Source organism: Delphinus delphis, chromosome 1 (genome assembly GCF_949987515.2).
Source record: "Delphinus delphis chromosome 1, mDelDel1.2, whole genome shotgun sequence".
Classification (NCBI taxonomy): Eukaryota; Metazoa; Chordata; class Mammalia; order Artiodactyla; family Delphinidae; genus Delphinus; species Delphinus delphis.
This window is the reverse complement of record NC_082683.1, coordinates 96,675,864-96,694,527: the sequence shown is the minus strand read 5'-3', so window position 1 is coordinate 96,694,527 and position 18,664 is coordinate 96,675,864. Positions and strand designations below refer to the sequence as shown.

Sequence of the window (18,664 nt, the reverse complement as noted above, 5' to 3'; positions counted from 1 at the left end):
AGGTACTGGTCTGGCTCCCGTCCCTCCCACCACGGACTTGAGATGTGAATTTCCTTTTTCATTTTCCTCTAATTTTTGCACCGATAGGAAACTCACTGTACTGAAAAGGCCAGGCTGCCCTCGCCAAACCTAACCAGAAACTGGGTCCTGGACTCTTCCTAATGGCTGAAATCTCAGCTACGAAAGGTAGTGTGAACTATCCACGGCAGAAGTGAAGTCCCTGAATGTCTTTAATGACCATTTTCTTCAGACTCCGGGTGCGAAACTCCTCAGTACCCATTACTCCGCTGGGCTTCTCATCCAAACAGGAGCGAAATTATCTACAGCCCTCCCGGCCTGGCGGTCTTTCACCCTCGAGTGGGCTCAGGATGCAGGCACCCGGCTTGCCTCTTGCCCAAGGCGCCCACCTGGCCTGCCACTCCCTGCCTCGACACCGCGGCGGCCCCACAGCAAGCCCCCATCCTCCCTCCCAGCCCGCCTCCGCCTTCGGCCACCTCGGCTCCGCGGAGCCAGCCTCCCCGGGGGGCCCAGGTGGATCTTGCGGGGCGAGGAGGCCGGCGCCCGCCGGCTGCGGTGCGGCCCAGGGCCAATCTGGAAGCCGCGCGACGGCGACGCGGCCTCGGGGGGCCGGAGAAGGGGCCGACTGGGCTGGGCGAGGGCTCCGTGGGGACGCCGAAGTGCAAAATATGGGCGTTCGGGTGGCCCAGAGGGACGAGGAGGGCGGCGAGGAAGAGCTGGGCCCGGCGGCTCCCAGGGAGCGGGGCGCGCGCCCGCGCGGTGGGCCGGAATCCGGAGGGGACGCGGAGGGGCGGGAGCGCGCCCCGCGGAGGAGGGAGGAGGAGGGCTGAGGAGGCGTCTCTTTGGAAGAGCCCGGCGGACAGCGCCAGACCCAGACCGAGCCTCGCGGCAGCGACAGCAACAGCAACAGGCGGCGGGCTCGGCGGGAGGCGGAGGCGGCGAAGGGGCGGGGAGATCGAGGAGGAGGGAGCCGGCCCCGCGCCGCCGCCTGTTCCCCGCCGCATGGACGAGCACCTCAGCCTCCTGCGCTCGCCGCCGCCGCCGCCCTCCGCCCGCCACCGCGCCCACCCGCCGCAGCACCCCGCGAGCGGCGACGGCGGCGGCGGCGGCGGCGCCCACACGCTGGTGAACCCCGGCTACGCAGAGCCCGCCGCGGGCCCCGAGCTGCCGCCGGACATGACGGTGGTGCCCGGGGACCACCTGCTGGAGCCGGAGGCGACCGACGGCGGGGGTGACCCGCCTCAGGGCGGCTGCGGTGGCGGCGGCGGCTGCGACCGCTACGAGCCGCTGCCGCCCGCGCTGCCCGCCGCCGGCGAGCAGGACTGCTGCGGGGAGCGCGTGGTCATCAACATCTCGGGGCTGCGCTTCGAGACGCAGCTCAAGACCCTCTGCCAGTTCCCGGAGACTCTGCTGGGCGACCCCAAGCGGCGCATGAGGTACTTCGACCCGCTCCGCAATGAGTACTTTTTCGACCGCAACCGGCCCAGCTTCGACGCCATCCTCTACTACTATCAGTCCGGGGGCCGAATCCGCCGGCCCGTCAATGTGCCCATCGACATCTTCTCCGAGGAGATCCGCTTCTACCAGCTGGGCGAGGAGGCCATGGAGAAGTTCCGCGAGGACGAGGGCTTCCTGCGGGAGGAGGAGCGGCCCCTGCCCCGCCGAGATTTCCAGCGCCAGGTGTGGCTGCTCTTCGAGTACCCGGAGAGCTCCGGGCCGGCCCGGGGCATCGCCATCGTGTCCGTGCTCGTCATCCTCATCTCCATCGTCATCTTCTGCCTGGAGACGCTGCCCGAGTTCCGCGATGAGAAGTACTACACCGCCTCGCCGTCGCAGGAGCTGTTCGAGACGGCCAGCAACAGCACGTCGGGGGCTCCCGCGGGAGCCTCCAGCTTCTCGGATCCCTTCTTCGTGGTGGAGACTCTGTGCATCATCTGGTTCTCCTTTGAGCTGCTGGTGCGGTTCTTCGCTTGCCCCAGCAAAGCCACCTTCTCGCGAAATATCATGAACCTGATAGACATTGTGGCCATCATCCCTTATTTCATCACTCTGGGCACCGAGCTGGCTGAGCGACAAGGCAATGGACAGCAAGCCATGTCCCTGGCCATCCTGAGAGTCATCCGCCTGGTGAGGGTCTTCCGCATCTTCAAGCTCTCCCGCCACTCCAAGGGGCTGCAGATCCTGGGGCAGACGCTGAAGGCTTCCATGCGGGAGCTGGGGCTGCTCATTTTTTTCCTTTTTATTGGGGTCATCCTTTTCTCCAGCGCGGTTTATTTTGCGGAGGCAGACGACCCCACTTCAGGTTTTAGCAGTATCCCTGATGCCTTCTGGTGGGCTGTGGTAACCATGACGACCGTAGGTTACGGTGACATGCACCCAGTGACCATAGGGGGCAAGATTGTGGGGTCACTCTGTGCCATCGCTGGTGTCTTGACCATTGCTTTGCCAGTCCCTGTGATTGTTTCCAACTTCAATTACTTCTACCACCGGGAGACAGAAGGGGAAGAGCAAGCCCAGTACCTGCACGTGGGAAGTTGCCAGCACCTCTCCCCTTCAGCCGAGGAGCTCCGGAAAGCGAGGAGTAACTCGACTCTAAGTAAGTCGGAGTATATGGTGATCGAAGAGGGGGATATGAACCATAGCACTTTCCCCCAGACCCCCTTCAAAACGGGCAATTCCACGGCCACCTGCACCACGAACAATAATCCCAACTCCTGTGTCAACATCAAAAAGATATTTACCGATGTTTAATATATGAAACAAGTGACATGCTGTGCCCAGTATTGTGTGGAACGTGCCCCCTTGGTCTGTGTATGCCCTTGTTTTATACATTTCCAGACCATTCATCAAGGAAAGGACATGGAGAAGTGGAAAGCACACTTCATTCTCTCTCTCCCTACTGCTTCATACTGAAACAGGTGTCTGTTTTGCAAGTGGGCTGCATTCTCTCAGCTCTCCTTTTTTTCTCTCTCTCCCTCTCTTAATATTTCGAACAACAAACTTACTTTAAACTTGATTTTTAGCACATGCTCTGTAAAAAAAAAAAAAAAAAAAGACAAAAAAAGAAAACCAAACAAAAAAAACTACATCCTGGAAGGAAATGAAACTAAAGAACAGAGTAACTGTCTAACCTCAGAATCCAAAGGCAGCTGTTTCTTTACTCAGTAAAGCAGGCACATACTTAAAGGATGCTTCGGTTTGATGGACCCATCAACATTATTGAATATTTAGTTCAATTGCCAACACTGTGGATAGGTGGATGAAAAGTCTATTTAGAACAATGACTTGTAAACCCACCGTAAGTTTATTTGTTTTCAACTGGAATTTCTATTTGGAAGCCCCCCTCCCGGAATTTTAAGGATCTCTACAACTTTGAACTAAGGGAAATGCCCAAGATGTCCCGATCTGACTAATTAGTTTAACTCTTTGGGGCTTGTTAAGCATTTCGAAAGTATTAGACTAAGAGATTCCTATGAAATTCTGTATTCATTCTAGCTAACATCTATCAAAGTCTAGAAACAGATGTTTTCAGTGCTGCTGAGAGAAACAAAAAAATTTCCTAATGCATCTGAGAGATAAGCTTCTGCAGTATCACAAGACGATTAAAGTGGCAGACACTCCTTCCAGCAGAAGTTACTAATTCGGACCTGACTGATGCAGTTCCCATAGCAACCCATGTTTCCCGGGAAACCCGAAAAGGTTGTCATGGCATCTCTTGCTCTCTAGCCCCACCCCCTAGCCCCTGCTGTTTCCACAGTAACCTTTCCAGATGGTTCCTACTTACATGATTTCACAAGGAAAACCACTGTTTGAATAAACCGCACAAGTAAAGTCTGAGAATCCAAAGTGGTGAAATGAATCACAAAATGCATATTTTTACTACAGAAAATCACTGATGTCATCCCATATTGACTGAATTGAAAAGGAAAATATCGTCATTGGAATGTTAAATATACACTACAGTAAGCCATGATTTGAATGAAATGCCAGTAATTAGGCAATCATTTTAAAAGATGCTTCTCTACTGTTTTCTTTTCCCAAGAAGCCAAAAAATGAAGTTAAAAAGCAAATGTCAAAGTGTTCTGCACATAAGCAAGTGAAAGATTCAGTCAATATACCTGAAACCTTACTACAAGGGACCTTCAGACTTCCTCTTTAAAAACATTATCCAGATCCCACAACAAGTGTCACCATCACAGCCCTTGAAAAACTAAATATACTTGAAAAATATAAAGGATGCACACTTTTAACTGAGGGAATTGCAGACAATCAATAAGAAGGAGGAACAGGAAGTAACCAAACCTTGGGGAAGTACTTGCAAGTTTCAGCCATGTGCCAGGGATGGCCAGAAGACAGCATCAGGTGAGCACTGTGGGAGCTACTGAGAACACTCTCTTTTTGTACAGGGAACCAGGGGGGTACCATTCATATCTAGATTTGTGCTAACTTGCAAAATCAATAGTTTTATATTCATTATATGCTAGGTGCCTTTTAAAGATCATTTATAACACCTTTTCTGTTTGATGTCCAGGTTGCCAACTGTTCTTTGGTTTCCATTGTTTATTGCAAAAAAGTGGGAAAAGGGTCATTTCTCTTCAGAATAACCTTCACCCAAACTGAGCTGAAAATGATTCCATTCCTTTTACTAACCTCCTTGGCTTCTGAACAACGTGTTTCCCCTGAAAAAAGGATAAAAGGCAGACCTGCTGTTAGATTATTGGTCTGATTTCATTTACATAATTATTTAGTAGTGTGCAATTGTACAATTCTTCAAAACAAAGATGGTTAAAATTGCAATAAGGGTAACATTTTATTTTAGCATATTCCATTAATTGAATATACATTATATAAAGTATAAATTATACACTATCCACAATTGCTTTTTGGTTTGATAGGTTTAACTATTTTATCCTAGAGTAAGTGAGAGTAACACTATTTTTAAAGCTCATAAAATATTTTCAGGTAGTCAGAAGCCTACTTACTTTATTATTTGTGCATTTGAGACAGTGAAAAATAATGATTACAACTATATAAGGGGGAAGAGGAGAAAAAACAAAAACAAAAAACAAACAGAAGCAAGAAATCTGTGTACCTGGTCATAGAGTCATTGTTCTTATATATGGTCTTCGAAATAGAACTCCTTTATCTAGTTCCCTTTGCTACTTGTTTGAGCCTTTAACATTGATCCACCTTTTGACCAAACTTTTGGTATTCTTAATGACCAGAAGTTGTTTTTAGGACCCATTTTAGTGGTGATATGTAGATACACTCTAGTAATTACATAAGAATAATTTTTGTATCTGTTCTTAAAAGATGTTAGCATAAAGATGAACAAAGTGCAGTAACAGTTTTATTCACAGTTATTCAGAAGATGTAGAAACCCTGATTAGTTCTATAAGTAAATTATGGTTGTGCCATAATTTTTGGAATTGTATGGTTTTAAAATAACAGTAATACAAAGGAGACTTTTTTAACCCAGAAAAATATGACTTTTGAGTCATAACTTTGAGGCAGTATTATTCCTTCTGGTCGCCATATTGTAAGCTCCTTGAAGGTTATAGGTTCTGTACAGGTCTTGACAAAGTTTTGGATTCTAGTGCCCAGCACCAAATGTAGCACCTTGTTTGTATTCAATACATTTGATGAGTGAATGGCTATTATCTTACATTAGTGTTATTTTCAGGCTTTTAATGAAGTGATTTAAAGCAAAAGTTCTGCAGTCATATTGCCAGGGTTTGAATACTGTATGACCTTGAGCAAATTACTTAATCTCTCTGTGCTTCAGTTTCCTTATTTGTAAAATGAGGATAATAAATAGTACCTCATAGGGTTGTTGTGTTACCCTCATAGGGTAAATGTTAATGCAGGTATATTGCATCAGAGATTTTGCCAAGAGATTACATTACATTATTTGCTAAGGGATTACATTATGATTGTGATCATTACAGGCACTGTATAATTAATATCAAGCCTTGTGAATGGCATGAAATACATCAATTATCAGTGTCTTCCTATTTACTTTCTATAATAACAATAATAATTACGATTTGTTAAGGGTCAATCATGTCCAGGACACTTCTCAACTCTGCAAGGTAAGTGGTATTAACCCTATCTTAGGAGGGTAAAAAACAGATGGTTAAAGCTAAGTGATTTCCCTAAGACTTCACAGCTAGCAAGAAATCCAGCGTGATTTAAAGCTAGGTCATTGTGGCCCCAAAACCCATGTTTCCTTTATTGAGTGACTTGAAAGAGATTGAGAAAATAAATTTCTTATGCTTTTAGGTTTGACTTCAGCCCATGTTACTAATTAATGAATTCATGTGAAGAACATATTTCCAGAAACGTAATTCATTCAGCGTACCGAAAAATTAACCCTTTTTTAACCATCAGATATATTTAACCATAGGGACCAAATACGGTATTTAAATCAGATGAAGAGACTGACTTTTCTAGTAACAAAAGATTATTTTCTTACACGATTGATTTATCTGGATTTAATATTATAGTACTCAGAAAGTATAATTAGTCTTGGTAGTGATACCTGCTAGGACAATGGATATTTTTTCAGTTTTAAGATTAATTTCCTATTTTCATGTGTTTTAATCTACAAGAGATGATAGTATTGCTACTATGCAGATTATTATTTTTCCATCTTCTCATACTTTGCTTAGGTTACTGAAGAACCATGCCAGAAAATAGTATAAACATTTTGACTGTCCCTTATTAAGAAGGGGGAAATTACTTAGAACAATAGCATGGAAAGCAGAAGGAGGTTGCCATTTCATTGAAATTTGTGACATTATTGCCTAACCTAACCACACCATGAATCTTTAAGAGCAACTGTGCTTAAGAAAACAATTAGAATATAATAGTGACCCACATGATAGTTGTAGCCCCTTCCCTGAGGTCCTAAGGTATTTAGAAAATGAAAATGGGTAGTGAATTGGGCTTAGAGCAGAATGCTAATGAGTCTGAGTTTACACATGCTACTTAGCTTTGTCAAACCACAGACTTCACTGAGCTCAATTGCTTGTTTTGAATGTTGAAAGGTATACGTATGTCTGTGTGTACAAGAGATTCATGGGAGGAGGTGTGATTGGATCAACACACATCTGTCAAAACCCTGGGAAAATGTATATACCCTATAGCTGGTGAATCCAGAGATAAAAACAATAACATTGTTATTGTTTTATTTCTTATGTATTGTTTTAAACTGATATTATAGCAAATTTAAATACCCACCAACTAAGGTGACATAATCACAAATGGCTACACATAAGAGGAGTGTTATATCAGTTATTTCTCAACTTTGAAATAAAATTTGGGGATTGAAATTTTAAATACACAGTATGAAGAAATTCAAAGCTATGGTTCATATACATAAAGCTTATTGTTTACCTCTTTGGTATATAACATACTCAAGTAATTGCTTTGCTGGTCATATATAAATCCAATATATATAATATATGCCAATAATCTATTCCTTTGAGAACCGTAACTGTAATTTACTGACTTCTCAATACATTTAAAATGTCAACATTTTCTACAGTAGTTACGAGTTCTTTCTACCTCTCAACTGTGAATAGAAATGATAGCCCCTCCCACTAAGAAATGCAGAGAAGCACATGTGCCCCTGAGTCTGAAGACTTACAGAAACACTGTGAGATAGAGGTAAATGGGGAAGAGGATATTGAGGGATTGCATTTTAGGGTGGGGTTTTTTCTTACTGTTTTGTATTTGGCCTTTTAAACTAAGGAGAATAAGACTATTGCTTTTATACTACTAATTTCCTACATTTTGTGTAGTAATTTTATACATAAATGAAACCACTTGTTTTTTATAACCTGCTGAAAGTGGTTGATAATCTTTGAGAGAAGGCAAATCAGAGAAGACAGGAAGAAGGGAAGCCATGCAGAACCCAAACCTTACCACTGTTACTCAGCCCCCAACCTCCTGCCAGAAAATGGCCATTGCCACAGAGTATACATGATAATAGTATTCTTTAAATTATTCAGACAGGTTAGAAAATTTTCAAATATTTGTCTTTGTTTTCAGTGATGCTATGAACTAATTTTGCCTTTGACATTGTAAAGAAAAAACATTTTACAAAAAAAGTTTTCATGTTTTTTCTCTCTCTTTTTTTCTTTTTTTTGGTACTGGATGTGTTTTTTCTTACATTTCAGAGTTTGCACCATTAAACCATCAAATGCATTAAAGAGGAGATCTGGAAAAGAGGCTTCATCATTTTCTTGGGAGCCATTTTATTATTGTTGCAATCTAAATAGTGCAGAATAGGAACTCTCGCTTGAAAAGTAAATCCTGGGATTCTGATTGTTAGTAAGATAACACTTAAATGAACAAAAAATCATGTTTCCTCCTATCTGAAAAATGTTAGGAATAAAGCTGTGCATGCAGGGCTCTGACTTTGCAGATCCAGGGATCATAGCCCCCAGCATGGTGATAGGGAATGGAGAGGAGCTTTTTCTCTACCGATGAGCCCCCAACCTCACCCTCACCCCTCCCTTGAGAGCACAAAGGCTCTGGGGAATCTCTATGGAGATCCCCACCAACTCCTTAGAATGAAAATCAGCATTGTTGCCTACGTGTTATGGGCCAATCAGCACTGCTGTTTCACTTGTTTTCCACTAAGTTTATTTTAAACTCTTTTTCTTTAAGAATCCTAAGGTTCTTATTTTTTTGCATTTAAACATGTTCCTTAAATTAAAGCCTTTAATTTAATTTGGAAGAGAAACCAGTGGGGTTAACTTATTACACACACGCCCCCCCCACACACACACACACGCATGCATGCATGCACACACACTTCACCTCTTCATAGGTTATTTCCTATCGTAAGATGTATTTACTTGTTGTCTGTAGATCTAAACATTCTAATTCTTTTTCTGAAAATTAGAATATTTCCAAAATATTTGCTTTCATTCATATTGCAGCATAAACATTTACAAATCATTTTTATTTTTTAAAGCCTTGCTTAAAAAGCAGTTTTATTGTATCTATTAATGTAGTAATATGTATTAGATTCAAAAAGTAGTAAATACATTCAGTCTATAACTGAGTTTTGTCATTTCGCCTCCTAAATATCTCTATAAAGAATCTACTTTTCTAGATCGCTACCACTACCAGAGTCTACACTCCTATCACCTCTATGCTGGATAAGTGTGAAGGTCTCTTAACTGGCCTTCCCACATTTCCTGTGGCCAACCTGACCCTTTCTCCACCTGCTAGCCAGAATGATCTTTTCGAGACTCAATCTGATTATATCACCTGCCTCTGCTTAAAATTCTCTCAAGGTCTTTTCCTGTTCTTTGGGTCTATTAGTATAGAGACCCAAAGGCCTAACATAGCCTTCATGGCCCCATAGGATCTGGCTCAGCCCTCGTGTCTAGCCTTATCCTATACCTGTGCTCCTTCCCTCATTCTGCTGTACTCCAGCAACCCTGATCTTCTTCCAATTACAGAATAAGCTCCCTTTTTAAGAATGGGGATCTTTGCAAATGTTCCCACTACTGGCCCCTTCCTTCCCTCCTCATCTCATTCACTTCTATTTTTACTTCAGTACTTCCTCCAAGATATCGCTCATGACTGGTTTAATCAATTCCTCTATTATGGTATATTTCATCAAATTTAAGTGCTTTTGATTATTAGAACCACCATTATTTTATATGCCTTTAAAAACAAAGAAAATCTGCCAATTATATGGGAAAGTACCAGTGATTTTAAGGTACATCCTAATTTCATAGCTGCTCAAATCTAAAACAGTATATCTTAGAATGAGTTGAATATAGTATGTTATCTTGACATAGCTGTAATTTTACATTAATTTGTGTTGTATAATTAATGTCTATTTCCTCTGTGAGAGAGGGGACTGTATCTCTCTTTGTTCGCCGTTGAATCCCTTCCCATTCTCTCTGGAATCTGTTCAGGCTTTCACCCCTACCACTTCACCAAAAGTGTACTTTTCAGGGTCAGTGGTGACCTCCTATAGCTATACCCAGGGCCATTTCTCAGTAATCATTTCATTTGACCTATCAGAAGCATTTGGCACTGTAGAATACATTCCCACTCCTGGGAAGAAATTTTTCATTTAACTTTCAGGATACCACACTCTGGATTTTCTTCCTACCTCTCTGACCTTTCCTACTCAAACTCTTTTACTGGTTCTTCCTCACCTCTCCCGGGTCTTCATGTTGGAGAAACCCATGCTCCATGGCTTAGTCCTTAGACCTCTTTTCTTTCTGAATTCAGTCTTATTCTCATAGCTTTAGGTGATCTATACGTAAATTTATATCTCCCACTTGGACCCCTCTCCCGAACTCCGAATTGAATTTCCGATTGTCTACTTGACATCTCCACTTGCACAGCTAATGTCTATCTCCAACTTAATATATCCAAAACTGAGCTTCCTTCTCCTCCCCCACCCCCGCCATCAAGCCTATGCCTCCTGACTTCTTCCCCATCTCAGTTACTGGCAACTTCAATTTTCCAGTTGCTCAAGCTAAAATCCTTCGAATCGTCCTTCTCTCTTTCTCTTACACCCCTTATCCAATCTGTCTGCAAATCCTATTGGCTCCACTTTTTAAATGTTTCCAGAGTCTTACCACTTCTGCTACCATCCAAGCCATCGTTATCTCTCATCTGGTTTTTACAGATGATTTTCGACCTTCCTGACTGGCCCCCTGCCTCCTATCCTTTCCCCTGCCTGGGTCTATTCTCAACATAATGGCCAGAATGTTCCTTTTAAAACACTTGTCAGATCATGTTACTTCTTTGCGGCAAAACCCCCACTTGGCTCCCCGTTTCACACGGAGTATAAACTAAAGACCTTACAGTGGCCTACAAGGCCCTACCTCATCTAGCCCCCGTTACCCTTCTGATCTTATTTCTGATTCCTCTTCAGATTCATCCTTAACTGCAGCTGCACTGGCCTCCTTGCTTTTCCTCAAATATATCTGGCATGCTCTATTCAGGTCTCTGTACTTCCTATTCCCCTGCCTGGAAGGCTGTAGCGTCTGCTCTCTGCACGGCTCGTTCTTTCACCTCCTTAGGTGTCACTGTCTCGGTGGAGCCTCTCCTGGCTGCTCTGTTTAAAATTGCCACCTCCACAGGACTCCCTATACCTTCCTCTGATCTGTTTTATCCTCTAAAGTATTAGACATTTCAGTTACTTTGTTTATTGCTGTCTTCCCTTCACTTCCATGAGAACAAAGATTTTTGTCTGTTCTTTGGGACTGTATCCTCCAAGGCCTAGAATATTACCTGGAATAAGGTTAGTGCTTAATGAGTATTTATTTGAGGGAGCGAAGGGAATAGCATTCCAGTTTGAGCGTTTTTAAACTACAAACAAAGTGTTCGTGTTGTGTATCTATGCTTCATTTTATCACCGTGAGGCTTGTACTCCTCACCATGCTCTTTTGGATGAAATTCCTCGTCATTGGTTCACTGGAGAAGCCTTCCATTTGGCAAAACATGCTCCAGCAGGGGCGTGTTAAATATAACATTATATGTGATGTCGCTCCTAATCGCCAAGGGTATCTGGAAGTCAGAATGCCTCACAGAGACGGTGTTTCCTACCTAATAGCTAATAGAATGCTCTTTATAAATGATATTCAGTATATACTTGTTGACTGGTTGACCCAAGTAGTACAGACAGCAAAAATCAGAACAAGCAAGTAATATATCCAGGAACTTACCTATCTAGCAGACATTCTAAGAAACTTCCCTGTAAGTTCAGTCTTGGTTTCAGTTAATAGTGAGTCCTTAAACACCCATGGGGGCTTCAGGACTATGGAAACTGATTGAATAAATTATTAGAGATCTCATCAATGAATCACGTTAAAGAATTATATTACTGTACATAAGGCCTTACTGGATAAAATTATTTATTTTACAACATAACCTAATTTTTCATGTAGTTGTCAAGTTATGTGGTAGGATCACAAAAATCGGCTATTTTTAAAAGTGATTTGTTCATGTATGAAAGAAGATCCATCCATGAGAAATAAGGGTGGATTCTTAGAATGACAGTTATAATGGCAAAACTTAAGCTGCTTCTAAATAAAATAAGATGGAAGGTGAGAGGCAGTCCAGTAGCATATGTTGGTATTGGGAGATTCCTAGCAGCCTTGAAAAGCCAAAGTGTAGTATGGAATTACTGAAACTAATTAAAACATTGATATAAATGAGTACTGCAGATATTGCCATGATTTTAGGCAATATGATAACAAATGCACTTTCTTCTGTAGGAAATGGGGATTCTCCTGATGTGAATAGCAAGGAACTTTCCCCACACCACTTCTGAATTTTCTCCTTTCCCTGGATTTCTCAGGCAGACCAGACCAGAGATTCACCTGGGTGTTGCCTCTGCACATGCAGTGGCACAATTTCCTTACCAGATACGTCACCAAATTAATCAAAGCTAATGCATGTCTGCATATGCTTGAGGTTACATCTGTAGACCAGTAGAACTTAGAAACTCTTTCATCTTCTATCACTTTGTACAATTAAGACCATATACGACAGAGATCATTTCTCTCTTCTGAGGACCCATTGTTAGGACTTTTTAAAGAAATGACACAGACTAGAGAATTGAAAATGCATAATTTTCATTTCTTTTTTTTTTTCTGGTTTTGGGTGAGGAATTGTAACATTGTTTATTTTTATTATTTAACTCAATATGGGTTTTTCCAGATATTCTGTTGTAACCTGGTATAGCCAAGGTATTAGATATTTAAGAGGCAGCCTCACATGCCATTACGTTTTATATTTACCTCAGGTAAGACTACAGGACAAAACAAAATACCTGGTGTATTTGAGGAAGAGCAATGTGTATTTGAGGAATTCACTAATCTATTACTTTTATAAGAAATTGTAATTAAAATCAGTTAAACAAGAGTGACTATATGTGAGATTTAAAAATGTAGTAAGCGACTAAAATCCATAGAGAGAAATAATTTCTCCAAGTAAGAACTGTGTCTGAGTTGCTTTATACCTAGATTCTGTAAACTTTTTACTTGCAAACATTTTAACTCATTTTGAAAGGTCAATTTATATTGCTATAAATTATATTACTATAAATATATTACTATGTGAATTGAGGAGATTTATTTTTAGTAGACCTAAATACTGCTTAAAGTAGTATTGCTTATACCTCACAGCTCATTTTCGCATGACTTTCAGATTTTTGACAAAGCTCACATCTTGGCACATTACCAGTTTTAATTACTGCGTGAGTTTAAACTTTTTCTGCTCCCCAAGAGTGCATAATTTCCAAGAGGACAATCAGAGAATTATACATAACTTAGCAAGAACTCTTTCTAGTCCTTGGGGCTAATTCATGACCATTTAGCTGGTAGAATTTGTAGAAGTTGTTGATGTGCAGCCAACTGCAAGTTATTTAGTAGATGTCAAAGTATAGACACACGAGGACAAAGTTCCCATAACACCGCGTCACAGAATGATTTCAGCTTTTTCCTCATCAGACACGAGTTAGTGAGGCTAACAGGTAACCTGGATATCTGCACCTCTTTCATTTAGGCCTGAGTAGAGGTATCAGTTACTTTTTCACAGACTTGATAGCTATTGAAATTTGACTATTCTTTTCCTTTTTTCTTGCTTTATATGTTAGAATATTTATTTGGTCAAATATTGATATCTTCAATTATAAGTCACCATTATACTTTCTTTCTCTCTTCTGTAATTTTGATACTTAAGTCAGTGTTCATTTTTCTAAGCCCTTCAACCCATTTCTTAGCCACTAATAGAAACAATACGATTACCATCTAAAATCACTTTTATTTTTTGTTTTGTTTCTGTTGAATTGCAACTCCTTCCGCACCTACAGTCTATTAGGATGCCAAGCTGTACCAGACTTAATAATCCCAAGAGCCTTGAAGCAGGTATTGACACATGAAGTTAAAGAAAGCCCCAGCCCCTTATATAAAAAGGGTGCATCAAGAAAAGAATAGCTTAATAGAACCATCTCAAGGTAATCAAAGCTGCAGTAGCATTGAGCAGAAGCTAGGCACTGAGGAAATAAAAAGATTATCATATCATTCATGTTACTTGTGATTTCTTATAATTAGTTGTCATCAATAGCTAGTAGACCACTGTAATTTTAAAACTTTCATAATGAACATTAAGTGTACTATGATGCAAGAATGTACTCTTGCTTTTTGACTGAAGACCAGGGTTAAGAAGAAGTTACTTCCTTCATGAAGGATGAGCAAGTATAATCCAGACCAAAAAGGAAGACTTTTCACTAGATAATTTCCCGGAATAGTAGGTATACACCATGTAGTTTAGTGAGTGAATGAGTCTTGCATGAAAAGCACAGTCAAATTCCAGATGGCCATCATCAGGCATTTACAACGGTTTTGAGACACCTGCTAAGACCAGGAGTATTTATGAGAAACAGTCTTCTCTATGTATTATGATGGATTATGTTCACATATCGAAATCTGAAGCTGGGTGTAGGATTTTCTGTTTTTGTATGTATAAGTATCACAATTAGTAAATCTCTAGAGTACATAAACCTAATTTTTATATGTCCATTCATTGATTCAACGTATATTTACTGAATAGCTCCTATGTGTAGACACTGTACAAAGTAATAGGGATTTATTCATTCACTGAGCATATAAAGTATCTACTGTGTGCCAGACACCATTCTGTATTCTGAATGTAGCAGTGAACAAGACAGTTGTGCTGCCTTATGCTATTTTTAAGAAACACTTTATTATCCTTATTTCCAGATGATTTTTTTGTAGTTGGGGAGAGGAAAGCAATACACTTGAACTCTTATTTCTTGGTTCTCCACAGACCTTGGCTAAGTGGCTATTGTTATCTTAATTTTTTATTCCCTAAAGTGGTATATAACTGTACAGAGTTCATATTTTAAAGGATCAATAGATTTGAAAGTTATTTGTAATGACAGGGTAATCTGTCATTACAGATTATCTGTAGTTCTAGGTACTACATTTGTAGTACCTAGAACATGGCTGTCAAAATACTCATTTTGAGACTGTTTCTCTCTCTCCTTTTTTTTCCTCTCCATAACACTTATCTACTCACTTCAAAGGAGTTCTCTTCTTAGATTACCACAGTGGGATGTACAGGCAGAAAAACAACACCTTGAAAATACATTGAGAAAATTGATACATGTATTTTTCTAAAAATCAGTAGACAGTACCTTTCAGATGGTTCTAAAGATAAAGATAAATTTTCCTATTCCAAAAACAATCACATTGGTTTAGACTACATTTGGAGTTCATTATTAATAAGGGGAAAAAGGTTCATAATTTCAGCATACTCTGAAACTGTTTCTGACTTATCAATTAAAAGCCCTCAATATGTGGTTAATGCATTTAGAAAATTAAGTTGCTCAAACTTCTCAAGGTAACAGTAAAAAAAAAAATAAAGTTTTTAAAAGTGTAATGAGTAGAATATTTAATATTGACCTAACGTCTACAATTTTTTAAAAACTAAATATACAGTAAATTATTGTGTTTACTCTGTCCAACAGATACCTGACGAGCCCTACGTAAAGAACTGTAGAGCTGCACTGACCAGTAGGATGCTCTTTTTAAATTGCTTAGATCAAGAATACAGTGTTGGTTATATTGCTGATGGACAGTGATCTGTCTGCCAGCACATACTTTTGTTTCAGTTGACATTAAATAACATGTCTCTAAGAAATGCTTCATATACAAGAAACAGCTCTGGACCTGGAGGATTCTCTTCAAATTGTGTGCAATATAAAAGATATTGACCAAGAAATAAAGAAGAACATTAAAAATAATAAAGTATCATTTCAACCTTTTGACATTTTGATGATATTTAATCATCCAAAAACTAATCACTACTGCTAATAAAGAAAACCTAAATGTTTGTTTCTAACAAGGCAACTTATTATACTGTTTTCTTCTTTCATTTAATTACTGGACTACGTTTCATCATGATGTATATTAATGTTATCTCCTCTGTTCTGAGTTATGTGCAACTTTATTTGTGAACGTGTGTTTTGTACCAAAGCCTCTCATACATAAATTAGCCCGTTTATATGTAAATAAGCGAAGTCTACACTGTGCCCAGATGAATGGTATTAAAGACAGACTTGCCTAAAAGAAATGTGCCTTGCTTGATTAAACATTCTTTTATTTTTTGATTCAAAATGATAGATTTGCAAATTAGTCTTGTAGGTAGGTTTTAGCAGAGCTTAACTTTAAAAAATATAGTAGTACCTATTATATGTTTAAGTTGTCTATCTTAACTAAAATTTTAACATTTAGTTATACCTTTCAACAGTTCATATAGAATATACTAATTTAATTTAGTTTTCATATGATGTTTGGTGTGGTGAGACAAAGCACATTCTTAAAGATATATACAATATTTCATCTAATGTTTTAAGAATTTCTTTAAAAATTGTATCTGTAAAAGTTTTCTTGACTCATTTTCTATTTTTATATTCTTTTAGAAATGGAACTTTTTTCAGTTAAAAAGAAAAGCAAAGTTTTATTTGTAAAAGAGATTTAGGAGATCATGAAAATGGTTTCCCATTTGGGGACATTTCACTTCTGTGCCATTATTAATGTATTTACTGTGACATTTCAGCAGAATGGTAGCTATTTGCATATTATTTAATAAGCCTTATGGAAAGTTAAACTGTGAACATTTAATATAAAGAAGACTTTTCATTTCCATATTTCATTTTCAAAATATACCTGAACAAATGTGTAAAACTCCAACCTCCTGCTATTTAAATGTATAACAATGCTAAGTTATAATACGAGTACTTGTAGAATTTCAATTACTATCAAAATATTGTTGTAGGAAAGCCAAAATTATAACACTTTTTGATGTCCTGTAGAAGGAAATGCAGGTGATGAATTTCACTGTTAACATATAAGAATCAGTAACTGAAACAATCTTATACCTACTAGCAGCGAAACAGACAGGAGATACAATCCAGGTAACTTTCTTTGAGGCAACGTCTACAATGGATTTTGCACAATCTGCTCGTGATTTCTCTGGTCAAAACTTTGAGACCAGATCACTCTAGGAAAAAAGGAAGTAAAAAAAAAATGACAGCTGTCTCAGATTTGAGCTATGTGAACCTCCAATCTGGATAATTTGTGATTAAAGTGAAAATATAGCCACCACGGTGTTTTTGCTCTGTGTTAGCCTGTGTAGTAGAGACACTGGCCCAGAGAATAGTCCATTTCCAGCCACCTTAATACTCATAACTGATGATCACAGCCTGGTCACATCAGCTATTGGGATGATTGAAACAAACCAAACAACTGTCCTAATAGGAGGTCTTAGAACATGCAGATGTTTTAGTAAGGATCAGTAGGTGTTACCAAAATAGACACAAGAGCTACCTTTATAAAATACCAATGACACAACCTTAAGCATTATAGTATGTTTAATATCATATCCACATTATTATTATAGGCTACAGTTTCAAATAAAGACAAAATCTGGGGCTTCCCTGGTGGCACAGTGGTTGAGAGTCCGCCTGCCGTGGCAGGGGACGATGAGAGGCCCGAGTACCGCAAAAAAAAAAAAAAAAAATCTGGACTTTGCAATAAAAGCACAGAATGGTACCAGATGAAGAAACTGTCATATCAAGTATGGTTCACCAAATGGGTAGTAAAAATAGTATTATTCTAGATATCAGGAAACCAGAATTCTTACCCACTTTCTGCCTGTGGAACCCTAGATAAGTCACTTACCACTGCTAGGCTTCAGTTTCCTAATTGCAAAATGAATGTTCTGGGTTACTCTCCAAAGCCCTTTCCAGCCCCCAAATTCTCATTATATGCATTTGAAAAGGCTTTGAAGCATACTTAAGGACTCAGATTTTTTATGAATTTCTGAAGGAATGAATAAATTGAAATAAGATTTAAGTCTTGAAAGTGTCATAAATATATCATTCTTCAAATTGCTTGTGAGAGAGAATATGGGATTTTTTTCTCCTCTGAGAATTGTCACTGGTCTATAAATGGGATCATGAAAAAGTAGAAAAAAATCACTCTCCGGAATGGAAACAGATTAATTTATTACCTGAAAAGGAGGGGAGGTTATTTTTTTTAATTTAATTTGATGTTAAGGTGATTTGAAATCATATATGAAATGCTAAAACTATAGCAGAGCTTTATCATACTCAACATTATAATCCTGGGAGTAGGAGAAGGTAGGAAGAGGTTAGAGGGATAGGAGTGTTTGCCTTATGGTCTCTTGATTATTTCCGCATAAGCCGCAGTTTGGTAGAGCAGGTGTCTCTGTGCTTTCATGCTGGCTTTACCAATAACTCTCATGTGCCCTAGGAAAGTCCCTTTAACGTCACTGAGCCCCAATTCCTTTTAGTAGTCTGTATGCTTCTTTACATCTTTGAAAAGTCTGTATTGTTTTCAGATGGTTGTAATATACATGTTCATGTCCATGTCGCTCCCCTCCAGTCACTTAGATGCCACATCTCTACTCATGTGACTGAACAGACTGCAAATCCAAACAACATTCATGTTTCCAATGTTTGCTAATTGACTTCAGCAAGATGTAAAACATGAAAATATTTTTATTTTGACCACGGTTTAATATTATGATTTATCATTTCATCTTTGAA

At 39.9% G+C, this 18,664-nt stretch overlaps 1 protein-coding gene across 1 annotated transcript; it reads left to right on the top strand.

Annotated features, from left to right (window-relative positions):
• Positions 1-904: 904 nt before the first annotated feature.
• On the top strand, positions 905-17,613 carry KCNA3 (potassium voltage-gated channel subfamily A member 3). Its single transcript, XM_060027021.1, has 2 exons — positions 905-4,380; positions 15,560-17,613. The coding sequence occupies exon 1, from the start codon at positions 1,021-1,023 to the stop codon at positions 2,767-2,769; it is 1,749 nt and encodes a 582-aa protein (XP_059883004.1). The 5' UTR covers positions 905-1,020; the 3' UTR covers positions 2,770-4,380; positions 15,560-17,613.
• The last annotated feature ends 1,051 nt before the right edge of the window (positions 17,614-18,664 follow it).

Bases quoted from the DNA above. Each gene is read 5' to 3' on its own strand.
- KCNA3 (XM_060027021.1), top strand. From the start codon at position 1,021: ATGGACGAGCACCTCAGCCTCCTGCGCTCGCCGCCGCCGCCGCCCTCC.